Source organism: Bubalus kerabau, chromosome 22, assembly GCF_029407905.1.
Source record: "Bubalus kerabau isolate K-KA32 ecotype Philippines breed swamp buffalo chromosome 22, PCC_UOA_SB_1v2, whole genome shotgun sequence".
NCBI lineage: Eukaryota > Metazoa > Chordata > Mammalia > Artiodactyla > Bovidae > Bubalus > Bubalus kerabau.
The window spans coordinates 41,524,199-41,541,883 of NC_073645.1; the positions used below are offsets into that span (position 1 = coordinate 41,524,199).

Below are 17,685 nucleotides of genomic sequence, written 5' to 3' on the forward strand. Positions count from 1 at the left end.
GTTGGGTCTCCTTGATGTTTTTGAACTGTGGTGTTGGAGAAGACTCTTGAGAGTCCCTTGGACTGCAAGGAGATCCAACCAGTCCATCCTAAAGGAAATCAATCCTGAATACTCATTGGAAGGACTGATGCTGAAGCTGACACTCCAATACTTTGGCCACCTGATGCGAAGAACTGACTCATTTGAAAAGACCCTGATGCTAGGAAAGATTGGAGGCGGGAGGAGAAGGCGACGACAGAGGATGAGATGGTTGGATGGCATCACCAACTCAATGGACATGAGTCTGAGTAAACTCCGGGAGTTGGTGATGGACAGGGAGGCCTGGCGTGCTGCAGTCTATGGGGTCGCAAAGAGTCAGACACGTCTGAGCGACTGAACCGAACTGAACTGAACTGAGGAGGCGGAGGATGAAGATCTGGAATTAGAGACAGGAGACAGGACTCGAGGGTAAGGCACCTGGGGAGAAAGCAAGTGGAGAGGCCGGAAGTCCGGGAAAGCGGGTCAGGGAGGAGGTGTCTTCAGGGCGGGGAGGGCGGGGCCTGGAGGAGGACGGGGCGGGGCCTGGTGGAGGGTGGGGGCGGGGCCTGGAGGGTGGGGCCTGCAAGCGGGTGGGGCCCCTGGGTGGGCGGGTCAGGAGGAGGGGCGGGGTCTACGGGCTGGGAGCTAGGATCTGCGCTCTGAGGTGGCGGCGGCTGCGGCGGAAAATGGCTGCTACGGAGGCTGCGGACACTCAGCTGATGCTCGGAGTCGGGCTGATCGGTGAGGACACAGGCACCCTGCCCCATAGGCCCACACCCAGCTCCGTCTCCGCCTGGGCCCGGGGCGACCCCTGCTCCCGCGGCCCGCAGCACCGCCAGCGGTGGGGAGAGTGCGGCCCCCTCCAAGTTGGGCCTGGGCTAGGGACTGTGGGCCCGACCTCCTCGGCGCAGGGGCCGGGTTTGCAGTCGGGCCCGTGTGCCCGCGGCCTTGTTTGGGGGCCTGCCGGCCTGGGAGGCAGGGCGGGGGGACCCCGGAGACCTCCAGGGTTCTATGAAGGAAGTCCTCCTGGGTGCTCTGGGCTGCAGACGAGCCTGGACGTGAAGGCTGACCGAGTTGCTCAGGCGAGGCCGCGGTTTGGCCGAGGGTAGCTTGCAGGCCGCACGTCTGTGAGGCTGCAGGGCCGGGGTCCCTCTGAGCGATGCAGAGACGGGCGCCACCCCGGCGCCCGGCTGGCCCCGGTCATGTGATCTAGCGGTTTCAGACGCGGTGGCCTGCTGCAGGCCCGGGGTGCTCCGCGTTCTGCATCGATTGTTTCCCGTTTGATTCTCATCTCGGCTCCAGGGGGTCTGGCTAATGCTTGATGCCCACTTCTCGGAGCAAATGGAGGCCGAGGGTGTCATTTGTGCAAGAAGGCACACTAGGAAGTGGTGGACCCAGGATGGGGACCCTTGCAGTCTAGCCCCAGAGCCCCACCTCATACCAGAGGAGAATGCCTGCATCCGAAGAGAGAGGTCGTGCATGTAACATGTAATATCATCATAGTGGGTGGAATCCCAGTTTCTTTTGAGGAAATCAATGTATAAGGAAGTGCGTTAGGATCTTTGGGCTGCTGGAAATGCATGCCCGAGCCTTGTGCAATAGTTTTTGAAGCAATGTCCATCCTACAGCGACAGTGAGCACGCGGTTGGTTTAGGGGAACGTCTGCCGTTCTCTGCATGCCATTGTCCTTTGAAAAAATATTCTCCAGAGATTTTCACATATGCCTAAACCCTAGTGCACAAACAAGTTCCTTGGATTTAGCAAAACTGGTGGAAATGTGACTAAATGTTGCTGATTATTTTCACTGTCTCAAAGGAGTGCATTTATCTGGGAACAGATTCTGTGTTCATTTCTAATGTGATTTTAAAACTGTTTCAAAACAAAACCTAAGTACCTAAGACATCTTCGACTCCAGTGTTCTTGGGCTTCCCTTGTGGCTCAGCTGGCAAAGAAACAGCCCGCAATGCTAGAGACCTGGGTTCGATCCCTGGGTTGGAAAGATCCCCTAGAGAAGGGAAAAGCTACCCAGTCCAAAATTTTGGCCTGGAGAATTCCATGGACTGTATAGTCCATGGGGTCCCAAAGAGTCACTCACAACTGAGCAATTTTCGTTAAGACTTCTTAATTCTTGAAGGTACTTTTGAGTTAAGACTGAATTAAACCATGACTTTATCTGGTATCAGCAAAGAAAAAGATGACTTACTGCATTTTCAATTCATTTAAAAAATTTTTCATGTTTACATAAATTTAAAAGGGATTGATTGGCTTAAAAATAATGGGGGTGAGTGTTCGGAACTCCTTCCCCTTATGACCAGAGGAGGACCAGGTGTTGATATGCTGAAGCTGAGTGATGGAGGTTCATTTTATCATTCTCTACTTTTTTTTTATACTTGACATTTTCATAATAAAAGATTTTTTTTTTTAAGTCTGTAGATGAAAAACTGGATTTTTACTGGTATATGTTCAGTTACTGTTTCTCTAAATTTTAGGCTGTTTTTTGCCTGGAGTTGTTTTTATTAGCAAATTGCTCCTATTTTGTTACTGAGGTATTGACTTTGGTGGTGAAACTTCACGTGTGACTGTTTAACCATTATTATTAAAATTTTAAATATAGACTTCATACTATCAGTGCATAGCATGATATAACAGATATTTCCCCATTTTCTTAATTTCCAGTTTTCAACAAACCCTATGTATTTATTAAACATACTTCCAACTAGATCGTAAGGTAAAGTGATTATAAGTTTATGAGAATTTGTATGGGAGGAGATAGGGAAGACCCTACCAAACCGCTAAAGCTACATTTTCATTCATGAATTGTTAGAAAAGCTTCTTACTCAGGTGGCCTAAAATTCGAGATCAAGAGAGCTAGCTAATAGGACCAGGAGAGGTAGGTGAGAACTGGGGGATGGGGGTGGGGATCTCACATACTCTGGGTTTCTTTGTAAAATGGGGTGTTGAAACTGATTCCACGAAGTGCCTCTAAGTAACCAATCAATTCACTTCCTTGCTGCTGTTTGGCATTCTCACAGTGACCATCTTTCCACCGTAGAAAAGGACACAAATGGAGAAGTTCTGTGGGTGTGGTGTTACCCTTCCACCACAGCTACTTTAAGGAATCTGCTGCTGAGAAAATGCTGCCTTACAGATGAAAACAAACTGCTCCATCCCTTCGTCTTTGGTCAGTACAGAAGAACATGGTTTTATATCACAACAGTTGAAGTTCCAGATTCTTCCATTTTGAAAAAGGTATGACTGTAGGAGGGTCAACAAAATGGAAAAATATTTTAAGTGATGTAAGATTATTCCAATAACCCTTAGCTTTAGACTTCCTCATTCATAATATGTTTTGGGAAAATATTAAATATATGATTTTAGTTGGGAATGTTCTCTTTGACATTTTACTCTCAATCATTATATTGATTGGTATATATATATATTGTTTGATTGACCCGTGGTTGGTATAGAGAAGCTTTTCCCAGGTTACACTTGGATGGAGTAGAAATGTAGAAAAGTTTTCAAGGCCTTGACTCTGATTAAAAGTGGGAAGAAGTAATTTTCCATAATTAAAAACTATTTTGAAGGATATAATTATCCCAGATAAGAAAACTTTTTTATTGGTTTATGTTTGATAAGGGGATGTTAAGAATAGAGAGGATAACTAAGGAAATATGTGTGTTCAGTAGACTTTGTGTGTGTGTGTCATTTGATATGGAAACCATCAAGGTGACAGGCTAAAAGCCAGTAAGTATGTGGTCATTTTGGACTTTCCTAGTCCCGCACAACCAGCAGGTTTTCTCAGAGAAAAGAATATTGGTATGGAGTGGCTGAGCCCCTGGTCGGTTTCCGGGTGAAGACTTCTTTTAGCATTTCGGGGCTATTTCTGTAGTCAGTCACCAGATGGTTTGAAGCATGTTCAGAATACCAGTTTAAATGTAAGGAATTACGTTTAAAGTAACAGGAAGGCAACAATTTAGAAACTGTAAGACAAAACAGAGATTAATAATTAGAAAATGTGAATTGTAAAAAGATACTAATGGGAATAATAGGTATATGATGATCAGAAATTTGTATGTATAGTAATAGAGGCATATAAATAAATGAAGGTTATAACAATGCCCTTTAACCTATATAACACCCTACAGAGAATTGACTATTTGGGGAACTGTATGGTTTTTACTGAAACATATATATGTTGTTTTCCATCCTTCTATTTCATTAATGAAAAATAGTCACTAAGTGGTAGGTCTGATATAGCATTCCTAATTCTGCTTTGATGAGGATAGGGGGTTTTAAATAAAAACTCACATTGCTGATATTTGAAATATTTTTGTGTTTTTGAGGAAAAGAATTCTAACTAAAAGGAAATTAAATATATGTATATATAATTTTTATGTGTATATATATATACATACATTTTTTATGTATATATATATTTATAAATAATATACACATAAAAGTATAAAGAGGCAAGTGAGGACTTGTTACATTTTGGTCTTTTCTTTTTAATGCTGGTTTGTCTTATACAAGAGGCTTGTTAGGATGTAGTAATAAAGATTAATTCTATTAAAGTGTCTTTAAAGAGTGTACTTTTTTTTGTTTGTTTTGGACAGGTGACTCATTTTTCTATTGTTCTGACCGCCAAAGATTTTAATCCAGAGAAATATGCCGCCTTCACTAGGATATTGTGTAGGTCTGTATGAAAACTGTATTAAATGCTAATATACAAAAATGAGGATCTTACTCAATAGTCATGTAGCAGATTTCTACATGAGGAAGCATATTTCAGCCTTCTGTTTGGACACTGTTTTATAAAGAGGAATTTTGTCTTACTTCTATGGTACTGCTCCTGTTATCAGGGAAAATGATAGATGGGGGGAGAAAAGGCAGTTTGCACAACTGTTGTAGGTGCTGGGTATTTTGAGTCACTTGCCACTTTTGGTGTTTTACTTCCGCTCATTTCCAAGCTGGAACTTTCCTTGGGATGGAAGTGGTAAGCTGGTTCATCTGTGTCAGTCTGTGTGTGGGAGTCATTTGGGGAAGGCTAACAGGCATTTTGAATTATGCTTAAGGACAGGAAAATATTTTTTAGCTGGAATGCTGAGGAGCTGAGAAACTGATGAACTGGTTAATCATGATTCAAGTGGATGCCTTCAGTTTCACAACTGTTGAAAAAATTAATCTGAAGTATACTAGTTTGCTTTCTTGCCTTGATAGGTGTATCTAGTGAAATTAATGAAATCTCTCTCATATGTGAGAGACATCATCTTTTTCTTTAAACAAGACTTTTGCAGGGTTTGGGGTTTTGCTTTTTTTTTTCTTCTCATATTGTCACTAGATAGAATTTCTATCTAGTGACAGTGTTATGTATTAACCTCAGGTTTACATCCAGTATGTAGATTTTTATGGGGGGGCGGGATAAGAGGCGTTATTTTTGTTTTTCACACTATAAGCCTGATAAATGGTTGCATTTTTGCCATTTTTATATATGTAATACACACACACAGTCTAAGAATACCATCTCATGCTCTAAATGTTACAGTTAGGTTGTATTTTGACAAAATGAAGTTTCACTGTTTTTGCAGTCAGCTGTGATAAGAAAAACTTGTTGCTCTCCATGAGATAAATTCCGGGAGTGTGGCTCACTGTGGAATCGACACATTTGTCTGCAAATAAGGCACTGACACAAAGGGAGATTGTTACTGTTAGGTCCACCGTCCTGAAGCCGTGGACTAAAGCCACTGCAGAGGTGTTGGAACAAACGGTGGACTGCATTTCATTTGAGTCAAGGTTAGGTTACTCAACTGATTCACTGGGAAATATTCTGGGCCCTTCTGGGCCTCCAAAGGCCAGGTAGCTTTAGACTATACTTCCCGCCCTGGAGGAAGCCCAGAGGGTTCCTCAGCTTGTGCCGTGCTGCGACATTGCCACACTCTGAATGCTCTCCTCCTGCCACAGTTACAGCAGGAGTGAGGACTCAAGCTGATGCCAGCCACTTCCTCTGCCCGCCCCCTGCTAACACCCTCAAGTGTTTGCCCTGGCACCTGTCCATGCTCGCGTGCTCTCTGCACACACACTCAGTCTCCCCACGAACACCTGTGCCTCTTTACACACACAGAGATAAACACTTATTCACTTTCCCTTTTTTATTTTTATTAAGGTATAGCTGATTTACAATGTTGTGTTAGTTAGAAAAGCACTTTTTGATGGTGGGAAGGCGCCCTCTCCCATTTCTGGTGAGAGGGGCCCTTCACGGCACGCTGCACACAGTGGCCGGGGAATCCCCACACGGCGGGGTCCATTCCCTCTGTGGGATCTGGGCCCACTGCCATGACCCCTGTTTAAAATTTTAAATTAATTTTTTTAAATTAAATTTTATTTTATTTTTAAAATATGTAATCATTTTAATGGTGCCGTTTGGTTTTCTGCTCTGCTTTGGTGGTGGTAATGTAAGCACATAATAAAAAGAAATGCAAATAACACCAAAGGGTGTACAGTGAAGTCTAAGTCCCCTTTTTCCCCAGTTCCCAGTCCCCAGTTCTTCCTCCTGACCCCCCACCCCAGGGCAGCTCCTGGACTTGCCTTCCTTATGTCTTACGAGCTGTTTTCTTCATCTGTAAGCACTGGATGAGTTCATGGGGTTGACTGTTTTCTATACGTGACAGTTCACCATATTCATTATCCTCTGCCTCTTTTTCCCCAGGGTGTGCACAAAAATAATTTAAAAACACTGACAGTTGATGAAATTTAATAAGCAGTTAAATCCCATGCTTTTTTTCACCTAATCTACAATAAATATAGTTTTCAAGTGAACTGTCTTAAACAGTTATTTTATGTTCATCCCAATTTTGTACCCCTTCAGCTACTAAAATGTCCAAGTAGACCCAGACCTGCTTCTCTAGAAGAATTCACAGTTTCTCACAGGAAGAGATTGCAGGGGAGGGGCCTGATTTCACATGTGAGCTGTAAATTTAGCTGGCTTCCTGTCAGCATTTTCTGGACCTTCTTAATTTAATGAATGTATCTAGTGTGTATTTATCACCAGAAATTTAGAGGAGTTTGATTTCTTAATTATCTAAATATAGCTACCTCTGAGAACTCCAATAGTAAATATATGTTCTACAACTAATTGCTGCTTTCTCTGTGGGCAATGCACAAACTCCTTTCTTATGAAAGGAAATCCAGCAATAAAACAGAGTTGTTATGCCCAACAACACCACCTGTGAATGTAAGACATAAAAACAGATAAGGATACAGTATTCTTGAGAACAGCGGGGCCTCAGGAAGTCCTTAGTTCATTCTCCTGCCTAATGGACCTCAGCCAGCCTCCCCAGATATAACGAGAGCTGACTTGACAGAACTGTTGAAGGTTTCTCCAGTGGTGGTTTTATTTTTCTAATATATTTTCCAAGTAAATTTATGTAAGTAACCATGTCATGAAAAGATGCAGGCATTCAGAAGTGTGTTAGCAAGTTGGCTCAGGTTCTTTAGAACGTACCCATGCCCGGCTCCAGGTGGTCCATGCCAACTAGAAGCACGCTTGCTTTTTTGTCCTTTCTCACAGAATGTACCTGAAGCATGGGAGTCCAGTTAAGATGATGGAGAGTTACATCGCAGTTCTCACAAAGGGGATATGCCAGAGTGAAGAAAATGGCTCTTTCCTTAGCAAGGACTTTGATGCCCGAAAAGCATACCTTGCGGGTTCCATCAAAGGTAAAAAAAAAAAAAAAAAGATGCAAAAAAGAAACAAAAACCCATCCCAACAACAACAAAACCCCAGGCCAAGGACAGTCTCGCATTAGAGTGTTATTTCCTCTTTCCACATGTTTTCATCTACATGATACTCGTTTCCTGTGCGGGAAGGTAGTTCTCCATTTCCTTATGTGGTTAGAACTGCGTCAGGAAAGCAGACTTGTGTGGTGTTTCTTTTCATGTGATTCCAACTGTCTATAGAGAGTTCTTTCATCTGTATGCTGAAGTTTGCAGGTCGAAGTCTCCACTGGCTTCCATCGTTTTCCTTTCCTTAGATCTTAGCAGTGACCTCTTCCTCCTGGGGAGCTAAAGCCCCTGCCCCAGTTCCCAGTCTAACTCCCTGCCTCTCTCTCCTCGCTGGAAAGTCCAGCCTAGAGCTGAGCCGAGAGTTTGTATCCTTAAACAAGGAAAGAAAGAGGATTCCGCGGCTGATGCTGGCCTTCATTCTCATCCCCGATCCCACTGTTTCTTAGGTTTCTAAGCATCCCTGTTGAGGTATTAGGTGTTTGTCCAGCTATCTCTCACAAGGACTTGTGCAGTGATGAGTATGTAGGTTTGGGGGATCAGTGAACCTTTTTTCTTAAGCTTTCACGACCCCAAAGATGGTGATTCCCTTCATATAATTCCCCTTTCTTGTGAATCTGGCTTCACCTCTGCACCCAGCATCCAGTCCCTTGTGGGAGTAGGTGTAGCTACCGTAACACCCATCCTGGGGAGCAGATGTACGGAGTGATATGACCATCCACCAACTAAGGTGCTTCTGTACTTATAACATTTACTGAAATTTATTCTCTGTATTGAAAATAATTATGCATTCGTGTGATGAGAATTATTTCTGATAAAAACTTGATTTCCTTATATAATGTTTAATGCACTCACAATTTTTTTTTGTTTTAAGACATTGTATCTCAGTTTGGAATGGAAACTGTTATCTTACACACAGCACTGATGCTAAAGAAAAGAATTGTCGTCTATCACCCCAAAATAGAAGCTGTCCAGGAGTTTACCAGGTATGATCTCTTATCATTAAAAAGTGTAAACTTTGTTGGCAGCCACTTTGGGGTCCTCTGTGTCCCTGTTGCTTTTCACGTTGGAATAAATAAGATATGTTAGTTTAGGGGTGGAATGCCACTTTGGTTTAGATTTTGTATTCAAGGTCACTGAGTTTGAACAGATTCTTTAAATTTTGAAATATGAACTAATATTTTGGAGCAGGAAGTTTGCAAACATTCCCTTGCCAGATAGTAGATATCAACCTTGTAGCCATATGCTTTCTGTCCCAATTACTCAACTGCCATGGGTTGCATAAAAACAGCCATGGACAGCCCATGCGTAAATGAATGAGCATGACTGTGTTCTGGTAAAACCTTACGTGCAGAGGAGGGCAGCACACTCATGGGCCATAGTGCCTGACCCCTGTTTTTGGCAAGTTGTTCTTCCATTCAGTTTTATCCCAGACTCTTATTTATATAGTAAATATAGATTTGTTTTGTTTTTTTTGCCAAATCTAACTTAGATTTAGTCTTAGATTCTTTTGTAAAAGCAGAGGAGCTAGCATTTATGCTATTCACTGTATGTGAGGCATTGTGTAAGGCACTTGGATGTATTAGACTTACTCACGAGAAGAACCCTGGGAGGAAGTGTGACTGCCCTGTTTATAGATAAGCAGATTGAGGCTAAGTGGTTAGATACTGAGAAGAAAAAAGGCTTGCTAGGCAGAAAGACCTGGGGTAAAGTCCTGGGAGACAACTTCTTAGCCTTGTGACCACGTAAAAGATAGGTAATGTTTCTACACCTCAGTTTCTTTATCCGTGAAGTGAAGCTGGTAATACCCACCTCATAAGCTTGGTTTCAGGACTGGAAATAATTTGTGTAACATGCTTAGCACGTGCCTTGCACACAGTGTGCACTCTAGAAATGATTACGGTTGTTAGGATGGTGCTTGCCTCAGGTCACAGTGATGGGACCAGAATTGTCATCTTGCTCTCACTCCCCAATTCTGTGTTTTTCCACCCATTTTTCCTCTTCCTCTACATTTATGCTTCTGAAACCTGCGTGTCCTCAGTTTCTGAGATGTCTAGTGGGTCACCAGAGGGTTCACAAAACCACAGGCGCATCAACGCATACTTCTTCCTGAACGAAGTAGCTCACTGGAAGTTTTTGAAGAAAATGTATTTTCGTATAAAAACAAACACAAAGTAGTTTGCAAGTTTGGCTGGAATTTTAAATATGAAATGGGAGGCTTCAAAAAAATTTCTTGCTTGCAGGGCCCACTTTGGATCTTACCCCCAGACCACTTCTGTGGCGGCCTGCAGAGTGGGGCGCTGCGAAGAGCACTTTATTATTATTGTTGTTGTCCTGGCTGCCCTGTGAGGCGTGTGGGATACTCCCTAAGCAGGGATGGAACACGCACCCCCTGCAGTGGAAGACAGTCTTAACCACTGGACCATGGGGGAACACTTTAAAAACATCATTCCCCCACTATGGAGATCTTTTGAAACTAATACCTTCAGTTTTTTTGTAGCTTATCTGACCCAAAAAGTCGTGTTTAAAACACTTGGGCTTCCTTGGTGGTTCAGTGGTAAAGAATCCACCTGCCAATACAGGAGACTTGGGAGTTCGATCCCTGGGTCAGGAAGATCCCCTGGAGAAGGAAACGGCAACACTCCAGTTTTCTTGCCTGGGAAATCCCACGGACAGAGGAGCCTAGCGGGCTACAGTCCACGGGGTCTGTACACGTGGACTGTACAGACACGAGTCTGTACAGTCGTGTACAGAGTCAGACACGACTGAGCAACTAAACAACAGCAAAACACTGCATTAATTTACTTTGAAGCCTCGAGGTGTTGGCACAGTGAGCGTTTGTTCTCCTTCTGCATCCGGAAGCCAGTTTCCTCCCCCAGAAGAGGGAACAGGATGGGCGGAGTCTCAGGGGTGGGCTGGCAGCCATCTGTGTTCTCACTTTGACTCCCCAGGACTCTGCCTGCCCTGGTATGGCATCGACAGGATTGGACCATACTTCACTCCTACGTGCACCTGGATGCTGATGAGCTGGAAGCCCTACAGATGTGCCCAGGTAGGCAGCAGGCTCCCAGGGGAGGAGAAGCTCAGCTTTAACCAGGGTTGTTGTTTGTTTGGGGGCGGATTTTGTTTTGTTTTAATTTTAGAGCATTCCTAAGGGGAGTGTTGGGTTTTCCTGGTAGCTCAGATAGTAAAAATCTGCCTGCCATGTGGGAGACCTGGGTTCAATCCCTGTGTTGGAAAGATTCCCTGGAGGAAGGCATGGCAACCCACTCCAGTATTCTGGCCTGGAGAATCCCCATGGACCAAGGAGCCTGGCAGGCTGCACTCCATGGGGTTGCAAAGATTGGACGCAACTGAGCAACTAAGCACAACATAGCAAGAGGAATGTTGATTATTTATTATTTCTTTGGTAAATGCAGCCAGTTGTTTTTTCCTTTAAAAAGTTTTTTCAATTAAAAAAATTTGTACACCTGAAACTAATAAAACATTGTAAATCAACTATAATAAAAATTATAAAAGAAAATTGTGATAAAATACGCAAAATCACCTAAAAGTTACCACCGTTTTCATTTTCCTTTTTATGGAGTGGGGCATGTTTCAAGACTTGTGGGGTCTTAGTTCTCTGAGCAGGGATTGAACCTATACCCCCTGCAGTAGAAGCATAGACTTAGCCACTGGACTGCCAGGGAAGTCTCCCTCATGGTATCTTTTGATGAATAGAAATCTTAATGTGTTGGGATGTTTTTAGACTTATGATTTTATCTTTTATATTTTGTTTAAGAAAATTTCTATCCCAATGGCAGAAAGATACTTGTATATTTTCTTGTAAAAATTTATAAAGTTTTTTCTTCCCCATTTAAGCCTTTAATCTACCTGGAATTACTATTTTTGTAGGTAGGGTGTGAGTTTCACTATTTCAGTTTTTTCCATCTGGATAGCAACTTGGCTCAGGAACACTTACTGAATAGTGTCCTCTCTCTCCAGGAATCTGCAGTATCTTTTTTTTTTTATATTTGATATATGATTTTATATATAATAGAAATCATGGTTTTATGAATCATATTTGATACATGATTTTGGTCATCATTATATCACATTTCTTTATACCTGAGGGAATCTTTGTCTGGGTGCTCTGTGGTAGGTTTTTGCTTTTGTTACTGCCGTTGTTTTTTAAATGTCCTCCCTTGGTAAAGTAAAATTGGTCCAAAACAACAATTTCTTTTAATTGTATTGCTCTGTGAAATCTAAAGTCAGGGAACCTTTGTTTTAACACCAGTTCCAAAAGTCTGCTAATTCTTTTTTATTTATTTATTTTTGGCTGCACCCAGGCTTTCTCTCGTTGCAGCAAGCGGGGTTCACTCTCCAGCTGCGGTGTGCAGACTTCTCATTGCGGCAGCTTCTCTTGTTGCGGCTCATGGGCTCTAGGGCACACAGGCTTCAGTTGTTGCGGCCCACGGGCTTAGTTGTCCCATGGCATGTGGAATCTTCCTGGAGTAGGGTCAAACCCATGTGCCCTTGCATTGGCAGGTGGATTCCTAACCGCTGAACCACCAGGGAAGTCCTGCCTGCTGATTCTTGAGTTGCTTTGATTCCTCTCGAGTTTATTGTGTCTGATCTAAAGTTGGTGACAGTGACGCTGTCCCTCCATTATCCCTGCGGAGCCTGAGTGTTTGGCTGTGGCTTCTTGGCAACAGAGGCCTGGGAGGGGACAGTGGTCAAGAGAATCCTTGCTACACACAGTTTTCTCTGTCATTCTCTTTTAAAGACTTTATTTTTTATTTGGCCGCCCAGATAAAGACCTGTGGGATCTTAGTTCTCCAACCAAGGATTGAACCCGGGACCCAGCAGTGAAAGCACCGAGTCCTAACCACTGGACCACCAGGGAATTCCCTCCTCTGTCATTCTTGACCCAAATAGCAACACCTAAAAAGCTGATGCTTTACTTCGGCCTTCTTCCTTGACATAAAATCTAATTTGGGGACATTCTGAGGGGTGTGTGAGTTTCTTCAGACAGTTGGCAATAATGTCACCTTAAGAAATACCACGGATACAGCTTAAATGCCCTGGATAAGTAACGCAGAGAAGAAAAGCAGCTGATGAGCTCTTAGACTCGCTCCCGTTTTGGTATGTTCACAGTGTGATTTCCTCCTTCTCCGGTAATGCTGGTCCTCCCTGTAACACAGGTTACATCGCTGGATTTGTGGACTTGGACGTGAGCAATAGATCAGACCTGTACGATGTGTTTGTGAATCTGGCAGACAGTGAGATCACCATCGCCCCGCTCGCAAAAGGTTAGTTCTCTGTTCTCTGTTATTGACACCAGATATAAGCCAAGCAGTTGTATTTTTTAGGCTGATTCTCATTATTTAAATACTAAGTACTCACCTGTTGTGCTGGATGGATTTTTCTGTGTCTAGAACACAGCACTCATTCTAGTAGACCTAACGGTTAAGGATACGTATGAGTGCTTATGCTGTATGGTATATGTATATTAGTAAGGTCAATGGTCTATTCATCTTGTTTCTCCACTTTTCTGTTTAAACAAAGTGTATTTGTTATGTATTGCTGCATAACAGATTACTGCTAAACTTTGTGATTTAAGACACCAAATACTGATTATCTCAAAGTTTTGGTGGGCAAGGATTTAGGAGGGACTTAGCTAGGAGGTTCTGGCTCAGGGTCTCTCATGAGGTTTTAATCAAGATATTGCCAGGGCTGCAGTCAAATGCAAGCTCAGCTGGGGTGAAGAGGACCGCTTTCCAAGCTTGCTCACACGGCTGTGGACAGGCAGCCTCACACAGGGGCCTTTCCCTATTAGCACAGCTGAGTGTTCTCAGCACGCGACTGTTGGTCGCCCCAACAGTGATTCAAGACAGAGGGGCCACGATGTCTTGTGCAACCTAGTCTGGGAAGTCACATGCTGTCACTTCCTCCATATTCTGTTTGTTAAAGCAGGTCATTAAGGGAAAAGAATTTACCTCATGTCCACCTCATGAAGGATAAAGTGTCAAAGACTGTGCAGATATCTGTCACTACACAAGGGTTGAATGTGACTCCTGTGTGGAAAATCTTTTTGAACAATGTCTCAGTAAACACCAGGGAATGGATATTCTTGGAGGCTAAAGACTAAGAAAGGGCGCTCTAGTGTCATAGGGTCACCTCTGGAAACTGTAAATCATCCTAAATTACAGCTGCATAAAGTAGAAAAGGTTTGGGTTTCATACATTTTGAGCCCAGGACATTGTGAAGTTTTGGTTTTAGATGAGAATTACCTGTAATAGCTTTTGTGTTGTTATTTTATCTTTCTCCTAAAATTGGGAGCAGCTGAATGCTAGCCAATGAGGGATATTTGTTAGCTAGGTTCTGATTATGTGAGGTTTTATCTAGCAACCTCCATTTAATAGAACTAAAACTTGTTTTCTCTTAATTCACTTGGAAATTACAAACATAATACATATTCATGGTGAAAAATTCAAAATATAGTATCAGGTTTTTAGGAGATGCTGCCTTTTATAAAGCTGGAGTGGTAGAAATCTAGCTGTGGCCAGGGCCACTGAAACTGCTGAAGGGCCACTGAAACTGCTGAAGCGTTAGGACCGGGCAGAAACTGCCGCTCCCTGCTGTCCCCTGCTGTCCTGAGTCAATAAAATGGGCTCGTCCCCGTGGAGTCTGTCCCTCTTGAGTGTTAAACAGAAATCTCTGTTAACCTTGCTGCAGAAAATAGCAATGTAGATACTGGGTTGGCCAAAAAGTTCATTACCGAAAAACCTGAATGAACTTTTTGGTCAGCCCATAATTACTGTAACTTAGGTTGCTGCCTTGGCTCATTCCTAAGGGCCTTTACACCATGATTGTTGAGATGCTTCTGCAGAACTGACAGGAAGCACTGCTTTCCCAATATTCCTGCCAGAAAGATAAACATGAATTCCCAACTGTGAAGACGGGGACAGGAAAGTCAGGCTCTTGGCTTACAACTTACACACAGTCAGTTTTCATTAGGTTTTTGTCTAGAAAGAAAAAATTCTTATCAGAATTTTGGTTTGGCGTTGGTGTATTTTTACTTTGGACATGAAGTATATAAATCGTGATTATGCCTTACCTCCTGTTGTGTCGTCGTATTTGTGTGAGGTCAGTTCAGTTCAGTCGCTCAGTCGTGTCTGACTGTTTGCAACCCCGTAGACTGTAGCACACCAGGCCTCCCTGTTCATCACCAACTCCCAGAGCCTACTCAAACTCATGTCCATTGAGTCAGTGATGCCATGCAACCATCTTATCTGTGTGTAGTAACAGGATGAAGATGTGGGGGCTTGTCAATTGTTTTTTCAGAATCCCCTCTGTATAGTCGTTTGGGTTGTCATGTAGATGATTATTTTTCATTTTGTAAATGTCTAAACATTCACATAACATATTCTTCTTGATCTCACCAGAGGCCATGACAATGGGCAAACTGCATAAAGAAATTGGTCAGTTAATTGTCCATTCGGCAGAAGATCCAGAGAAGTCAGACAGCCAAGTTATACAGGTAATGCTTTCATCTTCCCACCAACGGGTCCCAAAAAGGCATCTTTGGGCAGCGGCAAGTTATCTGCTGTCCACGTGACCAGAGTGAAGTGACTGGAGAGGCCCATGGGCAGCTGCTCAGATGAGGTCTTCAGGATAGACCCGATGAAGATGAGCCAGTTAGTCGCCAGGCTCCAGGGGGAGACGGATACAGGGGGCTGGTGCCCAAATCAAGCAGTTATTGTGAAAGCTATAACCACCGAGTGGTGAGAGGGGCCACAGGTTTGGTGGGCACTTGCCAGCAACGCCTTTCTCTTCAGTGCTGGTGGCCTATCCAGCTGTGGCTGGGAGGGGTGGGTGGGTTTTGTCCTGAGAACCCAGATTCTTGAGACTGTCCTACTGGACAGATGGTCATTACCCACCCATTCCACCATCAACATTAGAGTGAAAACAGTGTTGGTGAAATGTATAAATTTGAGTTTTGAATTACAGTGTTTTTCATGGACTAAAAGTGATCCATAGATGGTTCAGTATAACGTATGATGTAGTGCCTGGTATGTATTCTGAAATCAAAAATATCCGAATAAATTAATGATGTCAGCAAACCAGGAAAGAGACATGACTTTAATGCGAGCCCTGCTGAGTCCTCAGCCACCCAAAGGGAATGTCAGTCTGTGAAGGGGAAGGAAAGCCTGTGTGGCGGGTGCTGGGCTGCTCATCCCAGGCAGGAGGGGACTCTGGGAAGAGATTTGTTCTAAAAACAATAGCAGATTCCTCAAAGAGCCAAACACAGCATTAATAGAGATTTGGTAATTCTATATTAAAAATTGAAAACAGGAACTCAAATAGATATTTATGTACCCATGTCCATAGCAGCATTATTCACAATGGCCAAAAGGTGAAAACAGCCTAGATGTTCATCAGCGGACAGACGGGTAAACAACATGAAGTGTGCACATATGGTGGAATGTTAGCCTTAGAATGAAGCGCTGACGTGTGCAACAGCGTGCATGAGCTTTGAAAACATTATGCTGAGTGAAATACGCCAGTCACAAAAGGACAGATGTTTTGATTCCACTAGTACCTATTAATAGAATAGGCAAGTTCACAGAGGCAGAAAGTACAACTGCCAGGGTCTATGGGGGCGGGAGGGGGGTTATTGTTTAATGTGTACAGAGTTTTGGTTTAGGATGATGAAAAAGTTCTGGGAACGGGTAGTGGCTGCACAACATGACGAAAGAACTTAAACGCCACTGAGTTGTGCACTTCAAAAAAAAAAAAGTTAAAATACTCCCCCCACCCCCACCACTGCTGCTGTGCAAAGTTAGCCGTGACATTTATTTTTTGTTGTTTTAAATGTTTCATTTTTTATAGTTTACAAGTAAAATTAGTCTGATAAACTTAAAAAATAGCAGGAAAATTTCTGGAGAGCTATTCAAATTTTTGGACACTAGCGTATTATATATTTTCCTATTCTATTAAAGGATATCTCCCTAAAAACAAAAGAAATCTTCACCAACCTGGCTCCATTTTCAGAAGTTTCGGATGATGGAGAAAAGCGAGTGCTCAATTATGAAGCACTAAAACAAAGACGATTTCCACCAGCCACAGAAAACTTCCTCTACCATCTAGCAGCCGCAGAGCAAATGCTGAAAATCTGACGGTGGGACAGAATGTATCACTGATGACTGACCTAAAGCCCTAGCACCATGATTATCCATTCACTATGTAAAATACTGGAAATAACCAAGAAAATGTTATATTTTTAATGTTTTATTTGAAAGCATTGTAATTTGACCTGAAAAAGCACTGAAACACACATGAAAACACTTCTGATTTCCTCCTGATTAATTTCATGCCTACTCTCAATGTTTACAAAGTGCCGTAACCACCTATCTGTGTAACTTTATAAAAGCCCGTCATCCCGGGGTAAGAGCAGAGCAGTTCTGTCAAGTTCTCCTGCAAATCGCAGCAAATCTGAAGGCCTTCATTATTGTAAGTTCCAGTTTATCTCATTGTGTAACCACAAACTAACGGTTTATTTTCGGAAAGCTGCCTGAAATTTTGCTTTGAATTCTTCTAGGAAGAACTTTAATTCCTCATGAGGAACTCTACTTTCTGAGCCAAACTACTAAGTTCTCTGCAGAACCGTCTAGAAGATCATTCAAAAGACCCTGCAGTTGCACTTTCTTGTAAAAGAAATTTTTTTTTTCTTAGCCTTTGAATATTTTGCCTATATTACAAGGGTTTTGCCTAGATTTTATACTTGAGTAGACAACTTTAATAATCCATATTTATACTGTCTCAGAGGTAAGCATTTGGCAAATTTAAGCCATGAGTACTCTTTAATTAACCTAGTTGCTAGCAATATTCTTTTGAAAAAAGAGGCCA

General features: G+C 42.8%; 1 protein-coding gene across 3 annotated transcripts; it reads left to right on the plus strand.

The window, feature by feature from the left end:
- Nucleotides 1-616: 616 nt before the first annotated feature.
- Nucleotides 617-17,123, plus strand: DENND10 (DENN domain containing 10). Of its 3 annotated transcripts, XM_055560171.1 has the most exons (9): nt 617-759; nt 3,071-3,267; nt 4,632-4,711; nt 7,583-7,731; nt 8,669-8,780; nt 10,746-10,846; nt 12,978-13,085; nt 15,222-15,316; nt 16,779-17,123. In XM_055560171.1, the coding sequence occupies exons 1-9, from the start codon at nt 705-707 to the stop codon at nt 16,953-16,955; spliced, it is 1,074 nt and encodes a 357-aa protein (XP_055416146.1). In that variant the 5' UTR covers nt 617-704; the 3' UTR covers nt 16,956-17,123. The 3 variants fall into 3 exon arrangements, with proteins under 3 accessions (XP_055416146.1, XP_055416147.1, XP_055416148.1); XM_055560172.1 differs by lacking the exon at nt 4,632-4,711 and having other exon boundaries at nt 628-759; nt 3,051-3,267; XM_055560173.1 differs by lacking the exons at nt 617-759; nt 3,071-3,267 and adding an exon at nt 5,604-5,808 and having other exon boundaries at nt 4,644-4,711.
- Nucleotides 17,124-17,685: the final 562 nt, after the last annotated feature.

Excerpts from the sequence above, each read along its gene's own strand:
- DENND10 (XM_055560171.1), top strand. The coding sequence starts at position 705 with ATGGCTGCTACGGAGGCTGCGGACACTCAGCTGATGCTCGGAGTCGGG. Across the intron at positions 760-3,070 it reads GCTCGGAGTCGGGCTGATCG|AAAAGGACACAAATGGAGAA; the intron begins GTGAGGACACAG and ends TTTCCACCGTAG. Across the intron at positions 7,732-8,668 it reads CCTTGCGGGTTCCATCAAAG|ACATTGTATCTCAGTTTGGA; the intron begins GTAAAAAAAAAA and ends TTTTGTTTTAAG.